At 42.4% G+C, this 26,134-nt stretch overlaps 2 protein-coding genes and 1 pseudogene across 2 annotated transcripts; 2 read left to right on the top strand and 1 right to left on the bottom strand.

The window, feature by feature from the left end:
- The first annotated feature begins 648 nt into the window (after nt 1-648).
- Nucleotides 649-1,372, top strand: LOC121803327 (transcription repressor OFP8-like). Its single transcript, XM_042203007.1, has one exon. The coding sequence runs from the start codon at nt 747-749 to the stop codon at nt 1,299-1,301; it is 555 nt and encodes a 184-aa protein (XP_042058941.1). The 5' UTR covers nt 649-746; the 3' UTR covers nt 1,302-1,372.
- A 6,411-nt stretch (nt 1,373-7,783) lies between these two features.
- LOC121803349 lies at nt 7,784-9,319 on the bottom strand (annotated as a pseudogene).
- A 12,090-nt stretch (nt 9,320-21,409) lies between these two features.
- Nucleotides 21,410-26,127, top strand: LOC121804802 (aldehyde dehydrogenase family 2 member C4-like). The gene is made up of 8 exons (XM_042204479.1): nt 21,410-21,542; nt 23,992-24,134; nt 24,234-24,617; nt 24,682-24,771; nt 25,035-25,208; nt 25,283-25,558; nt 25,639-25,700; nt 25,776-26,127. The coding sequence occupies exons 1-8, from the start codon at nt 21,476-21,478 to the stop codon at nt 26,047-26,049; spliced, it is 1,470 nt and encodes a 489-aa protein (XP_042060413.1). The 5' UTR covers nt 21,410-21,475; the 3' UTR covers nt 26,050-26,127.
- The last annotated feature ends 7 nt before the right edge of the window (nt 26,128-26,134 follow it).

Raw genomic sequence — 26,134 nt, 5'->3', positions numbered from 1 at the left:
TTTGCAGTTGCTTTCGTTATTACGTAGAAGTGACAGATATCTGTCTATGTGTCTACCAGATATATATCAATCGACCCTTCAAACAAAGTTCAATTGTAGTGAAATTTTTGAATGAATTAGCTTAGCTAGTATCAATATGAATAGTTTAAGTGACTGTATGATATTCAAGAATTAATTATGTGGAGTATACAATATATGAAGAAAAAGTGGTTATAATACTAGCATTGAGTAAAGATTCTTATTTAGAGCCAAAAATATAAAATATTAAGAACTCAAATGTCGGGTGATTTATTATAATGCTCAATTTGGGGAGTAGAAGTTGGTGTGGATAGAATATTGTGTACCAAGCAAAACTATCGAAAACGATAAATTTGCAATCATTAAGTATATATGTTGGATAATCAATCTAGATAGAATGGCATAATAATTTAATAAATCATCTATTGAAACACCCACCCTTTAATTGCCTCCAAATTAAATTCAATCTTTAATTAATGTTGAAATTATTATTTCAGTTAATTTTAAGTAAAATCAGAGGGATAATTGTCAATTGAAGGTATGCCACTTTTCTTAAATATATACATAAGCAATTTTCCAAGAGTAGCAAGTAAAATTCAAATTCAGATACAATGATTTATTTATTGAAACAGTCTTTATTTGAATTACTCTCTCTCTCTCTCTCTATATATATAGATATGCATGTACATTAATCAGTCACCATTTCCCCCCTCACCACCACCACCAATATGGCGGAGAATAGCCTGAAAATCCGGATCCGGCGCATGCTCCGATCATGCAAATCCAAAGACCAAATCTCCGACGTGGTTGCGCCGCCTCATTTCTCCCCACGATTCAGCTATGCACTCCTCTCCCCCGACGTCGTCAATGGTCGAAAATGCCCCCCGGCCTCCCCCATCATCAACAACTTCTACGATTTCCCGAGGGGCAAAAAAGGCAAGAGAAAAGGGCGTTACAAAAAGCGGGGTTTCGAAAAGCGATTTCCCGATTGCAAGTATGTCACCGGGGTGTTTAGCAGCGACGGTGAGTACGAAGACGACACGTGGCCAATGGCATCCTCGGTGGAGGACAGCTTGGCGGTGGTGAAGCGCTCCAGCGATCCGTACACTGATTTCAGGAATTCAATGGTGGAGATGATTGTAGAGAAGCATATCTTCGCTGCTACGGATTTGGAGAATTTGCTGCGCTGCTTTCTCTCTCTAAATTCATACCATCATCATAATCTTATTGTTCAGGTCTTTGCTGAGATTTGGGAAGCCTTCTTCTCCTCTAATCATCAATAATTCAATTATCATGTTTTATTCCACCATTAGTTTGAACTTTGAAATTGAATCATGGAGTTATAATAGAAAAATTTGTTTGTACATCTTTCATGTTGCACTTTTTTCTTCTGCTATCAATTTGAATTTCATCGTACCAAATTCTGAAATGTCGCTTTTGGTTGGATGTCAATTTTTAATTACTCCATAATGTATAATCAACTAAATGTTTTTATGTTGACAGATAATTATTTAATGGTTATTCTTCGAGCTTTGAAATCATATTGGTAGAGTAACTTTATTTGGGAATCTGGAAACATGAGTGGTGGACTCAAACAAGCCAGAATATAGGGCCACCATAATTCAAGAATGTCAAAAGGTGACAAAAAGTAATTTTCAATAATGGTCATTTGACAAAGAAATACTTTCAGAAAGTGGGGGCTACATGTTATATGCTTTTTCTTATCATAATAGTAAATAGTATTGCATTTTTTTGAATAATAAATTATTTTAGGTTATACGAAATAAATGTTACTCTTATATGTGCTTAATAATACTTATATATTTATAGGTGAAGTTCAATTCCTTAGATAAAATAGTAATGAGATATAATATGAGATAAGTAATTGGATTTATCTAATATTAAATTAGTTATACAAATAAAATAGAGATGGTTAATCACAAAATGCAATTATTCTTTACCTTAGGAAGGAGACAAGATACATTGTCACCAGCCAATTCTTTTAAGAAAACATAACCGACAAAAGATAAGATTAGTCATGACTTTTAATCAGAAATTTGAACAATCCCATAATATAGTATTAGTATCGTGTATATATTGAGGTCTAATTATTTCAAGTTTGTATCAATTCAAGAGTCTTACTATTATTTATCACGACAAACTCTTGATGATTTTTTATGATTAAACTATAACTATATCCAAAATTCTTTGTGAAGTCAAAGAAAATGTATGCCCTTATTTATTTATTTATTTATTTATTAATACTTGTGTATTTAATCAAAAAACACCATGTGAATAATGATAAATTATTGATATTCGCTACATGCATCGATGAAGTTAAACTAATACGCTGTATTGTAAATTATCTAGCTCATACCTACAAAATTAAGAAAAGGATTGGGAAGTACTTAGTATATTTTTCTAAAGAAGATTGGGCATTGCCCATGTGGATGAGTGATAATAGTCAAAGACAAATGCTCTGAGAAAACTATAGAATCCCCATATACATTTAACAATAAAATGTTAGGTTTCTGTTTTACCTGTCATTATAATTAGCACCATTATTCCGTTTGGACATGGTTTGTTTATGTCTATGTCTTTTTGTTGGATTAGTTTGTGGCTAAGCTATGTTTTGATAAAATTTTGTATTATTCGTTCATTTGCATCTTGCAGTTTCAATCGTTATAATTGTGAGTTGTGAACAAAACTTGAACGAAACCAAAAGCAGAAAGAAACAGAACACGGGCGATTACGTGATTCGGCTCTAGGCCTACGTCCACGGGCAGAAAACTAGTGTATGTTGTATTGATCACTCAAAGAAAAGATTACAAGAAGATTACATACTCTCACTGTTTACAAGATGAAGAACTATCTATCTCTCAACTCGCTCGAAGAAGTGCTACTTCGAGAGCTTCACACACAGTTGGAGAAAACCTCTTGCCTCACTCTCGATTTCTCACTTGGCTGAATAATAATCTTCCCAGCTGATTAACCAGTATTTATGTATGGTTAAAACCATCAAGAACCAACCCACACAAACTCAACTTCCGTCCCTCAGCTCCGCTCAAAAAGTTAGTTACTCCAACGGCTACTTCACTGTACCAGCGGTCATATTGAGTTTTGGCTAGCTCAATTACTAACAAATCCTCCACCTTGAGCGAATCCAAAACCTCACACATCTATCTCCGCCTTCCTCTCTTGCTTACAGCCTTCGAACCACCCTAACCAAATCCAAGCAGTGTCTAAACTTGGATCTTGGCAAAGCTTTCGTGAGCATATCTGCTGCATTGTGCTCAGTGCTCACTTTCTCAATTCTAACTCCACCCTTGTCAACCTCATCCCGAATAAAATGTAGCCTTACATCGATGTGTAGTCGCTCATGAAAAGTTTGATGCTTCGCAAGGCAAATAGCGCTATTACTATCGCATATGATAGCAACACTCTCCTGCTTCAACCCGAAGTCACCAACCATTCCCCTGAGCTAAAAACTTTCTTTTACAGCCTCTGTTAAGGCTATATACTCCGCCTCTGTTGTTGACAAAGCTACCACAGATTAGAGATTAGATTTCCAGCTCATTGCAGCTCCGAACATAGTAAATATGTATCCGGACTGTGAGCGTTTGTTATCTACATTGGCTGCGTAATCTGAATCACAGAAGCCAGTAATGACATCTCCATTGTCCTCATTCTCTGCTCCGAATATAATTCCCAAGTCACTACTCCCTCGCAAATACTTGAGAATTCCCTTCAAAGCCAACCAATGCTATCTTCCCGGACATGACATATATCGACTAACCACACTTATTGCGTGAGAGATGTCTGGCCTTGTACATATCATCATGTACATCACACTCCCAACTATATTAGAGTAAGGTATTTGGTTCATCTCCATTTTTTCTTGCTGGTTCCTGGGACATTGATCCTTAGATAGCTTGATCTGTTGAGATAATGGGACTGTTGTTGTCTTGCTCATTTCTATCTGATACTTCTGTATAACCTTCTTGATGTAATCCTCTTGAGCTAAACACAAAATCCCTTTATCTCTGTCTCTGGATATATCCATGCCCAATATTTTCTCAGTACTTCCCAGATCCTTAACCTCAAAGCCCTCCTTGAGCAAAAGTTTAACTCTGTCCAACTCTTTCCTATCAGGCCCAGCAAGTAGTATGTCTTCTACATATAGAAGTAGATACACCAATGGTCTCTTACTATCAGATTTGAAGTATACACAGTTATCATACTTGGAATTTGTGAATCCCATTTTCTACACATGCTCATCAAATTTGATATGTGATAAGGCTCGTTTCATGCATTTGTTTTGGATCTAAATTTTGTGTTTTCTATGGTGCTAACGTGCAATTGTAAGTCCAGGTGCGTGAATAATCTACCATACCTAGGAACGAAGATCAATCACCAGGGCAGAGAAAAAGTGAAGAAAATGAGCGAAATCCTCAAGGGCACAAATGTCAAATCAAGAAGATTGTTACCCTAGGGAATGGAGCCACAACTATAAATAGGAGAAGAAGAGAAGAAAGAAAAGGGAGGCAAATTAGATAGAAAAATCCTTAGTTAGTGGCAAGCTCTCTTTTAGTTAGAAAATTCCTTAGCCGTTCCGGCTCTCTCTTCATCTTCGCTCACTTAGCTCACGCATTTGGTTTCATATGGGGAATGCTGGGTAGTGTAGCATGGTGTATTTGCTCAGTTGGAAGTGTAACACCGTCCTAATAAGGGCGAAGAAACAATTTTAATTTTCTGCACGTACTTATTCTCGCCGACTTCCTTGCCGGAAGTTCGGCAACTGTTTTGAGGCTACATCTGCAGTTTGATGCTTAATCTAGTTTCTATTTTCTGTTTCCGCTCTGATTCTTATGCTTTACTGTTTATTTACTGATCTGGATGCTTTTCACAACTGTTGGATGTTTGAAGTTGAGATCGAAGAGATCTGAGTGGATTTGTTGGTTGTTGGCTTGATTCGGAGTTGAATCGGGAGTTGAAGGTTATGGATCTGAGTTTTGTTGGTGTTGAATCTGATGGAACTAGTGTAGATTTTCTTTTTAATGTTTAAATCTGAGTACGTACTTTTGGATCTGCATGGAATTATCTATTATTGTTGATTTGCTTGACCTGGTAGATTAGATCTGGTGATATTTAGCTTAATCGTTTTGTTTAACATTTGATTTGAAGTATGCTCTATTTCGTTCTAGTTCATGTTTGTTTGATGAAGAAGATGATGATAATCGGTAGTTAGAATCAGATCCGCTTTGGTTTGTTAGTTGCAGCTTTCTTGTCAGTAGCTATTTAGGGAAATCTGTTCTGTTACTTTTTCTTATGCTGCCAAGGGTACATGTTGTAGTACCCGGCCATCGGACCCCATCCACCTCCCACGGGTACCGTGGGAGTTTGAGACCCGCTCGTCACTGGAGTAGACTTGTTGTTGTTCTCCATTTTGCTTTATTGCTCTTGTACAGAAATTAAGTGAGAGAGAAAACTCGTTAAAACAAGCGGTGTGCTGTGCGAATGAAAATGACGAGTAAATCGTGTATATATAGTGTTTCGAAAATTAAAAAAAAAGTGTTGGCCGATCGCTCGCCGATCGCCCGCCTACAATGGCGGCCAGCCGATCAGCGAGCGCATCAGCCAGCGCTCAAAAATCGGCTTGCGCTCACCGAAATTCTCGCCGTTTTTCTACTCGCCGCCTACAATGGTTCGGCTAGCAGACCGGCCAGCGCCGGGAATCGGTTAGCCGGTCCGCTAGCCTCCATTGGAGATGCTCTAAGAGATAACATCTGCATCCCTCCATCTCTTAACCATCTCATCCCTTATCTATTCATTCAATTTCATTTTTTATTTTTATTTCCAACAAATTCAATTAATAAAAACACACTTCATTAAATAAAAGAAAGTTACAATTTAAAATCCTAAAAAAATAAAAAAAACACATAATTCAAATCTAAAAATAAAAAAATAAAAAAGACATAATTTAAAATACTAGAAATTAAAAATTACACACTTAAAAACTACTCCGATAGCGAATCATCCCCCGAAGGCGGTGGCGGTGCACCTAATGGAGGCGGAATACCAAGTTGTCCCGCCATATACGCAATGCCGGCATGATGGGCTTGATATTGGGCAGACGTCATGTGAGAAGTGTTCGCCATCGTGGCGGTGAAGTACATGGACATTAGGGAGGACGGCAGCCCTTGGGAGCCCGCCTGGCTTGATTCGCCTCGACCCCTCCCCCTCCCTCTAGCCGTCTTCGCCGCCTTGCGGCCGACGTTGTGTACCAGAGGAGCCCCCTGCATCGGATGTCGGGAACTCTACCTCTTGTGAGGCGTTGCCTTTCCCCCCATCAATAGACGAGTATTGGCCATCCGCCGTGTGTTTTGTGCGTTTCAAGCTCGAGCCCGTGCTGGACTGGACACCACCAGCCCACCTTTCAATGTCTTTGATCGACTCCCAAACATCGACATGTTTGAATTCTTTTTGGTGTCGGATTTAAAGACTCGCAAAGCCGCTCTCAGAATGTCGGCTCTGCTTTGGTAATTCGCCGCTTCATTCTTGTAGATCCCACAAAAGTTTTTGACATCTCTGTCGATTCGGTCAAAATGACTGCGAAGCATCTTCAAGTTCTGGCGGGCCCCCTTCGGCTTTTTATTGTTGTATGCGTCGGTGACCTTTTCCCAAAAATACTTGCCGGTTTTTTGATTCCCGACGATGGGATCGTACGAGATGTGGACCCAAGCGTTGAACAGAGCCATCATCTCCTTGGAGTTGTATGGATGATGGCCTAGGTCTTCCTCCTCCTCGTCCTCCTCGTCATCGAATCCGCGACTGTCGGAGCTTCCACCGCCTCGTCCTCCTCCGTCTTCTCCTCTTCTAGCTCTGGTTGAAAGGTTTTCCGGAGTGTGTTCCGCCGAAAAATTCTCCATAATCTGGGATAATCCCTGGGTTTGCCCCGCCCTCGGGGCGGAGGGACGATAGTATGCCTCAACTGGAAAAGATGGTGTTTGGTATGCCGGCGTCGACGAGCCTTGGGTGCCCGGCGACGAACCGAAACCGGAAGCACCCAAAACATTGTACATGCCCCCCAGTCGACAAACGCGTTCAAGTTGAAGCCGCCCTCTCCGCCGGAGTTTCCGTCACCGGACATTTTTGTAGAAATTGGAGAGGAAAGAGAGATGATATGATAGTGATGAGAAGTAAAAACGATGAGAGATGTATGTTTGTTTGTAAAATGAAAGAGGTAATTAGAGTATTTATATAATAAAAAAATTACCGTTATAAACGGTAATATTACCATTAAAATTTTTTTTTTCAGAAAATTGAATTTTTTAAAAAAAAATTATTTATTGAGTCAGCATGACGGCGCCCACTCGCGGGCCGGCAAGTGAGCGTCACGCGACGGGCCACGCGACGCGACGGGAAGGGAGTGTTGCATCGCCGTCTCGATGCGGTCTTGTCTCGCCGAGACGAGATCGAGCCCGCATCGAAACACAATGCGGATGCTCTTATGCACTAACAACTATGCTTAGTTTTTCTAATATTTTAGTAGTGTTCAGTATCATTATACCCTTGCGTGGATGACCATAAACCATATTATGGCTGTACAACATTAGTGTTATCAATGTTATCTACATAAATTCAGAAGCAATAGCGTTTGAAACCTCATTCTTCAACAAATTTCATTTCACTACAACAAATACACCATTATCATTTGTTACCCAATAAAAGAAAATGGATTTGTTTTTCAATGTGGAGTAATAATTTAAATGAGATAAGAGTATCAGTTCATTTCTGTACTCGTCTGGGGATGTTTATCCTGAAATAGCTTCCCTATCTCCTCTAGAGTCTTCCCTCTTGTCTCAGGCAACATAAAGTAGAAGAAAATGGAAGCCAACACCATTATCCCACTCAACACCAAAAACGTCCCCCCAAAACTAATCTTCTCCGACACACTCAGAAACGACATCGACACCGCCCCACTAACCAGCCGGTTCACGGATACGCCAGACTCGACCCCTGAGCCCTCAACCGAGTCGGAAATATCTCAGACGAGTACACCCACGTGATGGGCCCCAGCCCAATCGAGAAAAATGACACGTCAGCGCACACCGCAATAACACACACCACGATGGCCCACACTGGTTTCTGGGCCCTATGCTCGAGAAATTTGGACCCCAGGCCCAGCCCACACAGCGATAGAGCTTGGCCCATCGCGCCCAATAACAACAACGGCCTTCTCCCGTAGTGATCCAAGAATAACGCCGATATCAAAACAAAAGAGGTTTTAACCACCCCCATAATCACCGTAACTCCGACCACCCCTTTCCGGCTGTGAATTCCGGCGGCATCAAAAACCGCCGACGTGTAGTACACCACGGCGTCGTTTCCCGACGCCTGCATGAAGAAGTTGATCCCCACCGCCGCTATCAGAACTCGCCTTAGCGGCGGCGGGGGCCGGAGGAGCTCCCTCCAAACGCTTTGGCTTTGCTCCAACGTAGCCGCCGACTTGGTTATCTCATCGAGTCGGTTCTCGGCCTCCTCGTCGCTCGCGGAGGTGCGGCGCAGCACGGCCCGGGCCTCGTCGGCGCGGCCCCTCATGGCCAGCCACCGCGGCGACTCCGGCATGGCCATGACGCCGGCGGCGATTCCGACGGCTGGGACGGCGGCGAGGCCGAGCATGAGGCGCCAGTTGTAGCTCGGTGGGAGGCCGGAGAGGGCGTAGTTGACGACGTAGCCGACGAGGATGCCGACGTTGATGAAGACCTCGGGCAGCGAGGTGAGGAAGCCGCGGGTGGTGGCGGGGGAGACCTCTGCCGTGTAGAGCGGCGCGATCATGAGGGAGTACCCGACCCCGATCCCCGCCACCGCCCTTCCGGCTATGAGGAAAGGGTAGGACGGCGCCAACCCCATCAGCAGCGCTCCGGCTAAAAAAGCGGCGGCGGCTAAGACGATCGTATAGCGGCGGCCGATGCAATCGGAGGTCTTGCCGGAGGCTAGAGAGCCGATCAAGGAGAATAAATTGAGAGAGCCGACGAGAATCTCATGCTGAATTGATGAGATTTTGAGGTCTTGTTTGATGAAGAGAGCTGCGCCGCTCATTACTCCGATGTCTGCAATCGGAGAAATTACTGAATGCTACATGTGATGATGAAGAATTGGGGAAAAAAATTTGGTTACCGACTTACCGTAGCCTAAGAGGATGGAGTTGGTGGAGGCCAAGAGGGCGCTGGCGAGGGCGTAAGTGTTGAGGCGAGGTCTTCGCCATTGTTGAGATTGAGATGCGGAGTCCATTGGAATGCAAGGATGTGACAATGGATTTTTGGATTGGAGATTTTCAGTTGAGAAATTTTTGTGTAGTAAAAGGGGATAATGCTGAAACTTGGAAGTATTGTTATGAAGAGTGCCACGTGGAATGAGAGAGTTGAAAAAGTGTACAAATGTGGCGGCGAGATTTTTTGAGATGTGAGCGTCAGTCATTCGCATTTACTCTAACATTTACTATGTACAGTAATTAGTTATTCACCTTGGTAAAGGACATTTTCAAGGAAGGAGATTAATAAATTGAACTACATTTTACTTCTTTTCATAAAAACTCATTTGGAGGGATTATATATTTTTCCATTTTAAAGAGGTATTTTTAACTCTTTACCCAAAAGATAAATATGATAGCAATTATTTGTGTATACCCAAAAGATAAATATGATAGCAATTATTTGTGTATATCTTTATATTTACTTTTTTGAAGTGGTAATTGAGAAATATACCTTCTCAATGACTAATGAAATCAAACGCTCCACTCTAATCTCCCTTCTCTTCTTTCTGTTTCTATGAACTGATCTTGAATACAAATTGTCTCTCTCACTCATATTATTAGCGAAAAACAGGAAGAAAATGACAAGGAATCACATGGTTTTCATAATTGGAATTGTGTATTAGTTAAAACAATGTTATTTTTACGTTTTCTTTGACGCAAGTTAAAAGGTTGTTAATTTTGCAGCTGGCAGTAACCAACGGCATTTGTCAAGCTTCTTATGGATACGGGGTAACCTTTCACTTTAATTTGGTGTAACAAAATTTGTCTTTTACAAAAAAAAAAAAAATTCCTCTAAAAGGATATTATACCAAAGTTGTTCACGTGCTCGCCACGTGTCGTTTTAATTTACCCATCATATTCAAATTTTAAGAATTCCAAATTACTTGATAATGTAACGATTTTAAGAATTCTGAAAGTGAAAGCTGATGTTATTGCCGGACTCGATATTTGCCAAATCGAATCACCATTTCTTGATTCGACCTTCATCCTCTCATGAGTTATCATCCATGTTTTAGTGATTGGGATTTTAATCAAGGAGAATTGAAATAGCAGTAAAGAATTGTAAGAGTAGTAGAAAAAATACAAATACAAGTAATACTAGTGCTAAAGAGCACTACTTATCATACTCGCAAACAACATTTACAATAAATAATCTCCATTGATTTACCAAATGTTACAATAATACATTCACAAGAGATACGAATATCCAAATCAGATGAATTTATTGTTATCCGAAGTCACATTCGACACCCAATTGACAGTGGTGCCAAAAAATAATAGTTCCCAAAACCAGAGATCCAAAGCAAGAACCGAAGAAAATATGAGCAATGCAAGAGTTTGGTATCGGTTTAAGGGCCATTGAAAGATTTCAGCTAATGACTTGAGGAAGGGGAGAGAGCTACTTGTGAGATTCAGTATGTTAGGATCGTCGATTGCACATTAGTTTGATATTGTCCGCTTAGGATTTGTTTTTGGGTCACTCCCAAAAGGTCTCAAACTAATTGGAGTTGGACAAGAATTATATACACCTTCCAACAACCAGGCCGCAGCCGTCGTCCCAAGTCCGGCATGTGCCCACCGCTGTATAGGCATCGATGGCTCGCTGCAGAGCCTCTGTCGCAGCTCTGTTTCTGTCGCCGATGGTGACGGATGTCTCTTCCATATCAGCTGTTACTTGTGCAAAACTATAAACAGTGGAATTTTTTAAAAAGGGGTGGAATGAATTGTGGACATCCTCATCTACATTTTAGGCAAAACCTAACTGAGATGAGTGATCAGTTGGAAGGGGAAAAATAATGCAACAAAGTGGATGAGAAGGACCAAAAAGGTGAGCTTGTACCCTATTCGTAGTTGCTCATATATGACAATTGAGTTCAAAATTTACTAGAAATTTCTAAAACTTAACTGTGGCTGTGATAAGAACACAACATTATAACAGCCTGCCAATGACTCTGCAGAAGAAGCTATGGCCGGTCCTTCGCTCTATGCTCCAATCCGTTTCCAAGACTAAGTAGGGAGTTAGTTATTTATAGTTAGTTATGTTCATTTATCTAATGTAATAGAGTAGGAAGTAGAGCGTATTTATAAGCTCTATCTCGGGTTTTCTTTGTGGTTCTTTCTCGGGAGATAGGAAGTCGAACCGCCCTAGGGTTCTTAGATATAAAAAGGGAGCTTGTCAACGTATCAATGATAAGATATTTCCCAAATTTGTTGTTCTCTCTTTATTTTCTCTCAAAAAATTGATGAACTATCCGACGGATAAGACCTCCGCGTGCAGCCTGAATTTGATCGTATCATTTGGTGCTTTATTTGGAGAAGACCGCCGCCGACCCTTGTCTCGATACGACCAATATCGTATCATTTGGTGCTTTATTGACATTCTCATGGCAACACATCCTAACAACATTCCGCTACCCAGTCAGAAGCAACAGGGATCTACACCACCAGGTGACGTCCGGCGCAACCAAGACATGTCAACTGTGGTCGTCTCAGCCCCGACAGATTCAGCCCCGACGGTGATTCCATCTGCTCATTTGGAGTGGATCATGTCCACCATTAACAGATTGGAATCTCGTTTAGCCGCAACTGATCGCTGACCGACGAACCACCGTTTTTACCCACGCACGAGCACAGAACCGCCATATGCTCTACCCCTGTCAGCAACGGTTCGAGAAACTCAGGTGCACCAGCAACCGCTTCACACAGCAGTTAATGAGTTTCAACTCCCTTCTCAACCGTTTGTATGTACTACCCACAACCGCATACCCCAATTTTATAACTGCACATAACCGCCAACCACAATTCAGTTCCTACCCATCACAACCGTTTCCTCAAGGTTTTCAACTACCATTCTATGGCTCAGACAATCTGGAACAATCAAGACCTTATCCGAACCATACTACAACCGGTCCTCAAATTTTGCCACCACCAACTGGATTCAGCTCACAGTTCGATCGACCGTTCTACACCAATCTACCGGGTCCTCGGCCGACATCTTGTTGGTATCCGTCTGCTGATCGGTCACCCCGTAATTCTCAATTCCAGGATCAGCATGGTAGCGTTTGGATGGACCCTCCCCGTTTCGACGGCTCCGACGCAGCAAATTAGATTTTCAAAATCCAATATTATTTTGATCATATGATGATGCCGGATTCCAACAGGTTGCATTATGTCGTTCCTTTATTTGACCCACCTGCTTCGGAATGGATTAAACACTATTGCTCCAACAACGACTATGTCACGTGGTAAGAATTTTTGAATGAGGTTCGATACAGATTCGATCCAGATTGTTATGAAAGATACATCGGGTTGATAGCTAAGTTATGTCAAACCGGTACTGTCTCGGAGTATCAACTGGAGTTTGAGAAATTACAGAATAAATTATCCGGAGTTCCTGACTATGTACTTCTTCCGATCTATATTGTCAGTCTCAAACAACCGCTTCAACGTGAAGTCAAACTTCATCGACCTACAACCTTAGCGGCAGCTTTTGCATTGGCCAAGGAATTGTCGGCGTGTCATCCGGAGAATCAACCGTCAACCTCCAATTATCAGCATCAGTTGTGGATCCCTCATGAATCGAGGGCTCCATACAGTATTTCCCTGTACCAAACTCAAACGCAACGTCTTCTTCCCAAGGTCCACGTCCTTCAGGTGACCGATTCTGAGAGCTAGGCAAATTGCCTGTGGTGCGCCTTTCTGCGTCGGAGAAGGCAGATCGCTCTCTTCGGGGATTATGCTAGTATTGTAAGGACAAGTGGGCCTCAGGTCATGTGTGTAACCATAATTTTTTGGCTTACATGGGCATCGATGCTGAAGAAGATGATGTGATTGCATTAGAGAGTGATTTGCCGGATGATAATGGTATCACAGCGGATCTATCTCACTTGAATGTCGTCGAAGGCCGACAACACATGAAGTCCTTTAATATAGTAGGAACAATCCATAAATCCGCGGTGAAAATTCTGGTTGACAACGGAATCTCCCACGATTTTATACATCCGCGCATCGCCGAAAAACTAAGTCTTTCTTTGACTAAGATTAAACCTTTTCGTGTTTATGTCGGTAATGGTGAATCCTTAGTTTGCTCTAATGTCAGCAAGAAGACGATGGTCGATCTTCAAGGCCATTTGTTTCGAGTTGATCTATATATTTTGGACTTCCACGGTCCGGACATCATTCTAGGCATGGAGTGGTTGGAATCACTTGGTCATGTCACACAGGATTATATGGAACGCACTATGGAATTTTTTCGAGATGACTCCTTGGTTGTGCTACGGGGCTGTTCATCTATACCGCACAAGAACTCTGTTCACGCCTTGGCCGTTCTACTGTCACATACAGGTCAACATGACCTGTTAGAAATGGTAGTTGTGCCACTGAGTTCGGCCCCGGCACAATCCGACCAGCCGTCGGTATTTTACGCTGATCTGTCGCCGCCCACCTGGGATCCGATCACTTCCCTATTCAGGCGATTTCCTTTTCTTCTCTATGGGGACAAGGATGATCCTATCAAGGGGGGGAGTTGATAAGAACACAACATCATAACAGCCTGCCGATGACTCTGCAGAAGAAGCTATGGTCGGTCCTTCGCTCTATGCTCCAATCGTTTTGGCAGGATTGTCGGCGTCGGCATATTAGTTTGATATTGTCCGCTTTGAGTCAAACCCGCACGGATTTGTTTTTGGGTCACTCCCCAAAAGGCCTTAAACTAATTGGGGTTGGACAGGAATTATATACACCTTCCAACTTCCCTCAGATTTCCGATGTGAGATAGGTTTGTACTCAACACGTTTCCAATACTAAGTAGAAAGTTAGTTATTTATAGTTAGTAATGTTCGTTTATCTAATGTAATAGAGTAGGAAGTCGAGCGTATTTATACGCTCTATCTCGGATTTTCTCTATGGTTCTTTCCTGAGAGATAGGAAGTCGAACCGCCCTAGGGTCCTTAGATATAAAAAGGGAACTTGTCAACATATCAACAATGAATGATAAGATATTTCCCAAATTTGTTGTTTTCTCTTTATTTTTCTCTCAAAAAATTGACGAACTGTCCGACGGAGGAGACCTCCGCGTGCAACCTGAATTTGATCGCCGAGCTCCCTCGCCGTCAGTCCTTGTCTCGATACTACCAATATCGTATCAGGCTGCTTTGAAATCGGTATCATAGTGTTTTCTTTTTACTTTGGATGACTAGATATGACAAGTCAAGATAGGGTTAGGTTTTATAACTGTGTTTGGAGCATATACAATTTCTTGATAGGTTGTTTGGTTTGCAGTTTTATTATTACATGACAAATTTTCGAGAGTGTTACGGCACCCCCGTCAGCTAGGCTCAATGAGCGCGGGGCGTCGCAAGATGTGGAATTGGACGCCGACACCAACGTGCCGGCGGAGCAGCGAGGGACGGAAACAACGCGAAGGGATCGAGCGGAGAGAAGGCAGACGAGAAGGCCTTCGCGCTATGGCGACTTTGTCGCACGTTGAGTGCATGTCGCCAGATTAGTTTTTTTAATTAGTTAGGCGTCTTTTATTTTAGGTAATTAGTTAAGCTAGGGTATTTATTTTACGTTAATTATTTTATATCTTTTATTTTAGGTAATTAGGTATTTTAGTTGATCCTTTCCGGGATCGAAGTCGAATAACTCTAGGATCCTTAGCTTATAAATAGGCGTCTACTTCATTCTTTTCCTCAAGAAATAAAAATACCTTTTTTACGCAATTTATCATTTTTTTCTCTCGTGCACAACGCACGGATCCTAGAATTCGACGCCGGATTGATCGACGGGCAAAGCTTCCGCGACGTTTGACGCGATTTCATATCGTTTCGGGATTTCAATCATAACAAGTGGTGCTTTCATCCTGAACTCACGGAAGTATGTCGGAACGCACCGAACCGATGACTATCCGCGGTCTGGAGCCGCTGCCTCAGCCCACGCAGTTGGACGCGGGGTCTCTCGCGATGGACCACGTGCTCGCGTCGCTGGCAAGAATGGAGGCAGAGTTGAAAGAGTTGAAACTCAAGGACCAGCGTGACCGCGGTCCAGTCGCGACGAGCGCGCCGCAGCGCCCTGATCCGGAGCCGCCGTCGAGCAGATTCGCGCAGCCTATCAACACTACTGCGATCGGCAGGTCTCAGGCAGATCCCTCGCGACCCCTGCTGGGCAACTCAAACGCTGGAGGCTTTCTAGGGTTTCCATCGAACCCTAATCAGAATCTTGGAGTTCAGCCGCCTCTGACCGGAGCTCCTCCTGGGTTCCAGCAGAATAATAGCGTCAATCTTGGGCAGCAGGCTACTGCATCAGGAGCGTACCCAGCGTGCCAGCTGCGGCCTACTCCGAACCTGGGGTGGACTTCATGGACGGTTCCACAAACTACGTCGTGGGACCTTCCGAGGCCGAGCCCGGAGGTGCCTTTCCAACAACAACCGACGAGTTGGGATAATCCTGCGTTGCGACACACTTATGGTCAACATCTCGAGTTCACGAAACAATTTAAGATGCAACAACCACGCTTTGATGGCTCGGATGCAGCGAATTGGATTTCAAGAGTGCAGTACTATTTCGAGCATTTATTGATGCCCGAGGATCAGCGATTACACTATGTGGTGATGTTATTCGACCCCCCAGCCTCGGAATGGGTTTTCAACTATCGCGCGAACAACCCTCAGGTACGGTGGCTGGATTTTTTGGAGGATGTGCGTCACCGCTTCGATCCCCAGTACTTTTAGAACTTCATTGGGTTGATTGCCAAGCTATGTCAAACGGGGACCATGGCGGAGTACCACACGGCTTTTGAGACGATGCTTAACAGGGTTCGCGGGGTACCGGAGTATATACTGCTCCCGATTTACATCGAAGGTCTTCAGCAACCGGTTAAAAATCAGGCTAAACACCAGAATCCAGCTTCGGTGGCAGCGGCAATGGCTTTGGCGACGGAGTACGATAGTTGTTTGGAACGCCCTGCCCCGGCAACAGGCGGACATCGTCGTGTATGGCAGAACCGCGACCCGCGACCGCAGCGGCGCCCCCCGTTCAGCGTAATCGGCCCCCTCTGGCAAAGGCCTCGGAGTATGGCAAGTTCCCTGTGGTACGATTAACAGCGGCGGAATGAGCAGAACGGTCTAAGCTCGGTCTATGCTGGTATTGCCCAGAGAAGTGGGTTGCGGGACACGCCTGCAGGGGCCGCTTCTTGGTATACATGGGGGCGGATATGGATTCCGACGAGGAGACAGAGGGCTTCCAGGGGGAACATGATGAGCCACCAGTTATAACGGCAGATTTATCCCACATCTACGCCCTGGATGGCCGGCAGAGAGAGGACGACATTGAGTTACGGGGGTTGATTGGCGACCGCACCGTGAGGGTATTGGTGGACACATGAAGCTCCCACAATTTTTTACACCCTGATGTAGCGGAGAAATTGGCCCTTCCCCTGAGGCAGATACGACCCTTCCGGGTGTATGTAGGAAACGAGGAGTCCTTACTGTGCTCTTTCGCCAGGGTCCAGACCAGATTAGTGATTCAGAAACATGTGTTCTTGGTCGACTTACACATCCTGCCCGTGCACGGTCCTGATGTAATTTTGGGGAGGATTTGGCTCAAACAGATGCGCAGGGTGACAAGTGACTATGTCGACGGCACACTGGAGTTTACCAGAAATGGGAAGAGGATTTGTCTTAAAATTGTGCCCCCGTCAGCGAAGGAGGTCTCCTTGAGGACATTCTCTTCCCTTTTGACGCTGCAAGGTGGAGTGGAGTTGTATGAGTTAGTACGGCCCCCCTCAGAGAGTGATGATTCGGCGGCGGCTGATGGAGCTCTGTCGTTTCCCTGGGACATCCCGGATGAGATTCGGAGCGTGCTCGAATCGCACGGTGAGGTATTTGGTCTACCGACGGGCATGCCCTCTAGACGCCGCTTCGATCACAAGATACACCTATTACCGAACTCTAAACCGGTGAATGTGAGGCCATACCGTTATCCCTACTTCCAGAAGAATAAAATAGAGAAGCAAGTGCGGGAAATGTTAGAGTCCGGTTTGATTCGCGCGAGCCAGAGCCCGTTCTCGTCGTCGGTTCTGTTGATCAGGAAGAAAGATGGGTCGTTCAGGTTTTGCATCGACTACAGGGCCCTGAATGCGGCAACTGTCCCTGATCACTTTCCCATCCCCACGACGGACGAGCTGTTTGACGAATTGGGGGCAGCAAGGTTCTTTACGAAGTTGGACTTGCGTTCAGGCTACCAACAGATTCGTATGAGCGACGAGGATATCTTCAAGACGGCGTTTCGTACTCATGACGGCCATTTTGAGTTTTTAGTGATGCCATTTGGGCTGACGAACGCTCCCTCCATATTCCAGGCTGTGATGAATGAAATTTTCAGGCCACTTTTGCGATATTCGGTGATAGTGTTTTTTGACGATATACTCATCTATAGCCCATCGCTGCTTGCCCATGCCCGTCATATTCATGAGGTTCTGTCTATCCTCAGGACTCATCACTTTTTTGTGAAGATGTCAAAGTGCACATTCGCTTGTTCCACGGTGGAATATCTAGGACACCTTCTGTCGGACGGTAATCTGAAAGAAGACCCGGCTAAGATTGAGGCTATGGTGGCGTGGCTGAAACCCAAGACTGTGAAGCAGTTACGTGGCTTTCTCGAATTGACAGGGTATTACCGCCGCTTTATTGAACATTATGCGTCCATCGCAGGCCCCTTGACAGAGCTTTTAAAAAAGGACAGCTTCGAGTGGACCCCTGCGGCTGCAGACAGCTTCGCGGCACTGAAACACGCAATGTCTTCCGCCCCCGTCCTTCGGCTCCCGAATTTTGAGCGGACCTTTTACTTGGAAACTGATGCATCAGACTTCGGAATCGGGGCAGTTTTGCTTTAGGACGGGCATCCTTTGGCATTCTTTAGTAAGAAGTTGGGACCAAGGCGACGAGTCTCATCGACCTATCATAAGGAGTTATATGCCATCGTTGAGGCGGTACAGAAATGGCGGCAATATTTGTTGGGCAGAGAGTTCGTCATTCGCAGCGATCAGAAGAGCCTAAAAGAATTATTGCAGCAAATAATTCAAACGCCGGATCAACAATTTTACGCTCGGAAATTGATGGGGTACAAATTCCGCATTGAGTACAAGACCGGCGCGTCCAACAAAGTGGCGGATGCACTGTCCAGGCGGGATGTCGACGTCAATGACTGTGAAACGACGACCTCGGCAGATGAGGGCTCGACGGTGGAGGCCGCAGATGACCCCACTTTCGCAACTGCAGCGGATGATATCGGCCAGGCGCTTATGGCAATCGCACACCCGATTCCGGACATTTGGGATCTGCTGCGACGAGAGACCCAAAACACACCGGACTTGATTGAGTTACAGGCAGCACTGCAGCATGGAAAGACGGACCCAACAATTTCCCTACTGGACGGATTATTGTACTTTAACCGTCGCGTATATGTGAGCCGTGACTCCGAAGCTAAAACACCCCTATTACATGAACATCACTCGTCTCCGGCTGCGGTCATCCGGGGGTGGATAGGACGTTTAAGCATTTTGCGGCCTTGTTCTACTGGAAAGGGATGCATAAGGAAGTTAAGAGGTTTGTCAACTCTTGTTACATTTGCCAGACCACGAAATACTCTACCCAGAAGCCGGCAGGACTGTTGCAACCATTGCCGATTCCTTCGCAAGTGTGGGAGGATGTCTCGATGGACTTCATCACAGGGCTTCCGCCGTCTCGCGGTTACACAAGCATCATGGTCGCAGTGGATCGCCTTTCGAAGTATGCTCACTTCGCTTTACTGCCCATGCGCTACAATGCTTTGAAGATCGCAAACTTGTTCATCGAGACGGTAGTCTAACACCATGGGTTTCCTAAGACCTTGGTATCGGATCGGGACCCTGTTTTCTTGAATGAAGTTTGGGAGGAGATGTTGAGGCTGAGCGGCACTAAACTTCATTTTTCCATAGCATATCATCCACAAACGGACGGCCAGACGGAGGTTAGGAATCGAGGACTAGAGCAATATCTCCGGGCGTTCACCGCTGATAGCCCGACTAAGTGGGCAAATTTTTTACCATGGGCCGAGCTCGCCTTGAACTGTTTCCATCATGAGGGCTTGGGAACGTCGCCTTTTGAGGCTCTGTACGGACGCGAGCCCCCTTCCTTAGTTGTCGCGCAACACTCGGCACGGACTCCTCCCGATGTGGTGGCGCAGATCCTGAAACGGCGGGAGATTATCGGGTTGCTACGGCAGAATTTAGAGAGGGCGCAGCAACGAATGCGAAAGGCAGCAAATAAGCATTGTCGCGAGGTGGAGTTTAACGTGGGGGATAAGGTTTTGCTCAAGCTTCAGCAATACATGCAGCATTCTGTAGCAAAGCCGTTGTCTTCCAAGTTATCTCGACGTTATTATGGCCCTTTCGAGGTGCTGGAACGTATTGGTCAAGTGGCCTACCGGTTGGCACTACGCGAGGGAAGCCGTGTGCATAATGTGTTCCATGTAGGGCTATTGAAGCCGTTTGTGGAGAAGGCCAACGGGGTGTCTTCAGAACTACCACCCGTATTCGCCATGAGTAGGCCAGTGGCACGGCCTGTGCGAGTCATAGATAGAAGAACGGTTTGGCATGATGGCGCGGCGGTAGAGGAGGTTCGGCTCGAGTGGTCGGATGACTCGGGGGATAGCCCCACTTGGGAGCCAGTGGACTTGGTGCGCAGAAAGTTTCCGTCTCTCCTTGAGGACAAGGAGCATTCCGAGGGTGGGGGGAGTTGTTACGGCACCCCCGTCAGCTAGGCTCAATGAGCGCGGGGCGTCGCAAGATGTGGAATTGGACGCCGACACCAACGTGCCGGTGGAGCAGCGAGGGACGGAAACAACGCGAAGGGATCGAGCGGAGAGAAGGCAGACGAGAAGGCCTTCGCGCTATGGCGACTTTGTCGCACGTTTGAGTGCATGTCGCAAGATTAGTTTTTTTAATTAGTTAGGCGTCTTTTATTTTAGGTAATTAGTTAAGCTAGGGTATTTATTTTACGTCAATTATTTTATATCTTTTATTTTAGGTAATTAGGTATTTTAGTTGATCCTTTCCGGGATCGAAGTCGAATAACTCTAGGATCCTTAGCTTATAAATAGGCGTCTACTTCATTCTTTTCCTCAAGAAATAAAAATACCTTTTTTACGCAATTTATCGTTTTTTTCTCTCGTGCACAACGCACGGATCCTAGAATTCGACGCCGGATTGATCGACGGGCAAAGCTTCCGCGACGTTCGACGCGATTTCATATCGTTTCGGGATTTCAATCATAACAGAGAGCCAATCAGAAATTGTAATTTGAAAACTTGTACCGTGACTGCTTTAAAATTTATCAGATCATTAGTGATGGGGAAAATTGCACTAGTGTGGTGAGTAAGAAGTTGGTAGCAAAATTGGGAAGAAGGTGCTTAAACACCTTAATCAATACAAGTTCCAATTGTTTGGGGAAAATGAGAGATGTAAAGGCAAAAGCTAAGGTAAACGTCTAATACTACTTGCCATATAAAATGTAATCGAAAGGCTTTTAAAAATGAGTAAGGAAATGAAAATTTGATATGTACTCCTCAATTTTAATTAATCATTCATAAGGTAGCTATATATAGTACATTATGAATAAGTAGTGATGATGAATTTTAGTTAGTCATTCATAAGTTGTAGTGAAATTAATACGTTAACATAAGGTAGCTAAATTATATATACGTATTGTCAATAATGGCAAATGCGTCTTATTTCATGTTATTTATGTTACAATCATGAAGATTATCTTGGAGTAATATAAAATATTTATCTTGTTCACAATATTGAATTTGGCTCGTGTTTTCTTATCATGAGTTAAATATTTTGTTATTATTTGGTCTACCATATTCTCATGTTTTATAATCCTATATAGTATGACCTACCATTTTTCCTCTTTTCAAATTTCAACTAATAAATGACTAGTATTTAAAAAAAATTAACAAATTTTAATAATTTTACTTTATAATTAGTTTCGTTAGGCAGCTCGCCTATGTTGGCAGTCTCCTGTCTCCCTTATTATTTAAAGCAGACAGCTTAGGTCCATTAACCTTTAATCTACATCTTGAGAGAGACAGAGAGAAGCAATGGCGCTACCAAAAATCAAGTTTACACAGCTTTTCATCGACGGCCAATTCGTCGACGCCGTTTCAGGTTACATTCTTCATATATATATATATATATATATATATATATATATATATATATATATATATATATATATATATCTGCGCGTATATCTATACATCCACTCTCTCTCTATATATATAAGAGGATCAAATGGAAATCACTTTATCTTGATTGGTGAATGATATGGAGTACTACTTTTTTAAGCATAAGATTTGTTTTTAATATTGTAGTAATCACCGGATTCAGTCCTCTCTAGTTTCAGGTGCTTAAATTAATTTGTGTATTTCCGTTTGATTGACCTTTTGGATAATTCATTGTGTGGAGAAGAAGAAGAAGAAGAAGTAGAAAGGAGATTCCAATTGATTAGGCTAAAACTAATGTAATATACACGAGCACCGACAGTCATACTTTTATAAATCACATGCTTCCGTTTTTAGACGTTGTGTTCATAAATAATTTAAGAGTTTATAAAACTTCTAATTTGAGATTAACAATATCGACTAAATACAAGATTATTATATATATGTACTCCCTCTCTTCTTTTCAGTTTCTAGTTGTTCAACAAGTCTTTCATTTTAATTTAAGAGTAAATTATGATATTATTTTCATATCTGTAATATTTCTTGTAATTTTATACTTAGTTTATGCACCCATTGTGATAATAATGTTATACTCCTAAAATTATCTATGCAGGATTGTGTTTGGATGATAAATAGCTTAATGTGATAACTTTGATAACTAATCAACACAATATATTAACAATGTCAACAAAGTGATATTAGTATGTCAACACACATTTATATAGATATCCTTATGCTTGTCTTAGATATTTATTTTCTATTGTGAATCTAAATTTATGTTGACATACTAATATCGTTCCATTGATATTTTTAAATTTATTGAGTTGATTAGTTATCAAAGTTATCACATTAAGCTAGTTATCATTTTGATTACACCTCTCAATTTTATCATAAACGAAGCAATACATGACGAACTGCGATACAGAGTATTAAAAATTGCAAGGAGCACTCACATAAATTGGGATGTATAGAAAACATTTCAATTTAGAACCTCGAATGATCCGCATGAGTTGGAAATTGCTTCGTGGACAGTTAATTTCATTTAATTTTAAATTTTGGTGTATACTTAAATTGAGGTTAATGAGGATAGAGGGCTATATTAACATAGGCAATAAAAGTAAGGTTCTAGACTTACCAAACTGATGGTTGATTTATGTCTTGATCGTATGGTAATTTATATTTTTTAGACTGACACCTCAGCAACTTTAATTGTAGTAGATATTAAATGAAGGTAAACCATTGCTTAGTTGGTAATAATGCTATTTTAAAGCTAGCTAATTTGCTTGATTATGTTAGTTGGATAGTGTAGTCCGGACATATATGTAGATTAGAAAAATCTTACTCCCTCTCCCTCTGTCTCACTTAAGATGTTCATTTTGTTTTTAGTTTGTCTCATTCAAATTATGAATATTCTATATTTGAAAACAAATCCATCTCTCTTTTCTCCTTATTAAAATATTCAACTATTTTTTTCTCTCTACTTACTCAATCTAACAACCACTTCTAAGATCCGTATCACTTAAAAATGTGAACATCTTAAATGAGAGATGGAGGAAGTACTATTTTCCAAGAGATTGTTTTGGGTAAAATATTTTAATATGACTGAATCTCAAACAAAAAATGCTAATTTTGTCGTTTTACCATTGGATAAAAATAGTCTACTTATATTTTTTTATATAAATTATACTCCCTCCGTTCCTGAAAATTTGTCACTTATTTCCTTTTTCGTCGGTCCCTAAAAATTTATCACCTTTCACTTTTACTATTTTTGGTAGTAGACCTCACATTCTACTAACTCATTCCCACTAATATTTTATTTAAAAACTAATAAATAAAAGTAGGATCTACATGTCACTAATTTTTTCAACTCACTTTCTATTACATTTCTTAAAATCTGTGTCGGGTCAAATGGTGCCAAATTTTAGGGGAGTAATATTTCTTAATTCATGATCAATTCCATATTTTTTTAAATTAGAACATAATAATAACTTTTCCAATTTTTTACAATGATCTTATTTTGGTCAATAAAATTACATTGTTTCAGATAAATCGGTATTGTTTGAATTAACTATAAAAATTGAATGATGTTGTTTTATCCAAATCAATATTATTGTGATGTTGTCACGTCATATTTGAAAGGAGACAATTGCAAAAAATACATGAAAGTTATGATTTACTCCATATAGGTATTTTAGTTCAAAAGGTTTGAAATTGATTAGTAACGAACGAAAAATTATGATTTGAATGACATTTATCTCAATAGTGTGTGTGACCATTTTCAATACTAGTTAGTTTAGTTGAGAAACAATATGAAAAATACCCTGTTCAATATTTTTGTAGTGGTAATTTGTGTAAAATACTGAATTGATGGTAAAATTGTGAACGAAAAACAGGGAAAACATTTGAGACAATAGATCCAAGAAATGGAGAAGTAATAGCAAAAATAGCAGAAGGGGATAAAGATGATATTGATTTGGCTGTGAAAGCTGCTCGCCATGCTTTTGACAATGGCCCATGGCCTCGTTTCCCTCCTTCCGTAACTTCATTTACCATTTTTTATTTTTTTACAACTTTATAGCTTCATTAATTAGTTTAATCGTCGAAAAAACAAAACTTTTTCCAAATAAACTTACAGGAAAGAAGAAGAATGATGCTCAAGTTTGCCGACTTGATCGACCAAAACATGGAAGAATTGGCAGCACTTGATAGTCTCGACGCCGGGAAGCTATACAGCTTGGGGAAGCTCGTCGAGATCCCTAACGCGGCCGAGAAGCTCCGGTACTACGCGGGCGCAGCCGACAAGATTCACGGATCGACATTGAAGATGTCCGGGCAGCTACACGGCTACACGCTTCGGGAACCCATAGGGGTGGTGGGGCTTATCATACCCTGGAACTTCCCCTCCCAAATGTTCACTATGAAGGTGGGCCCCGCATTGGCCGCAGGCTGCACCATGGTCGTCAAGCCCGCCGAGCAGACCCCTCTCTCCGCCCTCTTCCTCGCCCATTTGGCCAAGCTGGTTAGACTTTTTTTTATTGCTTACACATTTGTCACATTCGTTGATTTTCCATGCGTGCGTGCAGGCTAGCCTCCCTGATGGAGTGTTGAATGTGGTGACGGGGTATGGCCACTCTGCTGGCGCTGCAGTAAGCTCCCACATGGACATAGACAAGGTCATCATCCATTCATGCATTTCTTGGTAAAATTAAAGAAACAAAAATTATGTATAACAATATTTCACATCAGTGTAATGAAAGAACTGAAACTACTTATATAAGTATCATGAGTCACTCCTATCACGGTATCACCAATTGGTTTTAGAATCGAACTTATGGATTTCTGTCAGCAGTATTGATGCGCATGTTGTGTGTCAGGTTTTTTTTTGTATATTTTTTTAATGTGTAGACTACACACCAAAAATCATGTTGTGTGTCAGGTTAGTTTCACAGGGTCGACGGAAGTAGGGCGTCTGGTGATGCAGGCGGCCGCTGCCACTAACCTAAAACCTGTGACGCTAGAACTTGGAGGGAAATCGCCTTTCATTATATTCGACGATGTTGATATCGATAAAGTTGCCGATCTTGCTTGGCGTGCGATTACATACAACAAGGCAAATCCGATACCTATATTCGTCATCTTTTTTATCATTTCATCATCCCAATTCTCACCCATTGCTTTAACCAGGGGGAAATATGTGTTGCTGGTACGCGCGTTTTTGTTCAAGAAGGGATATACGACGCGTTTGTAGTTAAGCTGTTGGAGAAGGTCGAATCGTGGGTGGTCGGAGATCCATTCGATCCAAATGTTCATCAAGGCCCCCAAGTGGATGAGAAGCAATACAACAAGATTCTTTCGTACATAGAAATTGGGAAAAAGGAAGGAGCCACTTTGTTAACAGGTGGTAAGCCTGCAGCCAACAAAGGCTACTACATTGAGCCTACAATTTTCACTGATGTAACAGTAAGTATTCCAAATTCAAATACTATACAACTAAGTATACTTGTATGGTTATAAATATATACTCCATTTGGGGATTTTAGGATGATATGACTATAGCCAAGGAAGAAATATTTGGACCTGTGATGTCACTTATGAAATTCAAGTAAGTAACTCTGTGGTATGGTGATTTAAGTAAAATTTAAGTAGAATTAGGAGATTAAAAATTGTGGTGGCGCAGGAGCGTGGAGGAAGCGATCAAGAGAGGGAACGCGACTAAGTATGGGCTGGCAGCAGGTGTGATGACCAACGATTTGAACATTGCGAACACGGTGTCTCGGTCTATTCGTGCGGGGATAGTGTGGATAAACTGCTACTTTGCATTTAGTGATACTCTTCCTTACGGAGGTTATAAGATGAGTGGTTTTGGAAGAGATATGGGAATGGAGTCTCTCGAGAGTTACCTTCAGACAAAATCTGTGGCCATGCCCATTCACAACTCTCCTTGGCTCTAATCTTATGTATCCATATATTTATGTACTAGAACCTCTACAATTCTGATAATGAATCAAACGCATCATCAGTTTCCCCCCTGTCTTC

Source organism: Salvia splendens, chromosome 5, assembly GCF_004379255.2.
Source record: "Salvia splendens isolate huo1 chromosome 5, SspV2, whole genome shotgun sequence".
NCBI lineage: Eukaryota > Viridiplantae > Streptophyta > Magnoliopsida > Lamiales > Lamiaceae > Salvia > Salvia splendens.
The sequence above is the reverse complement of the archived record's forward strand: the minus strand, read 5'-3'. Positions and strand labels throughout refer to the sequence as shown.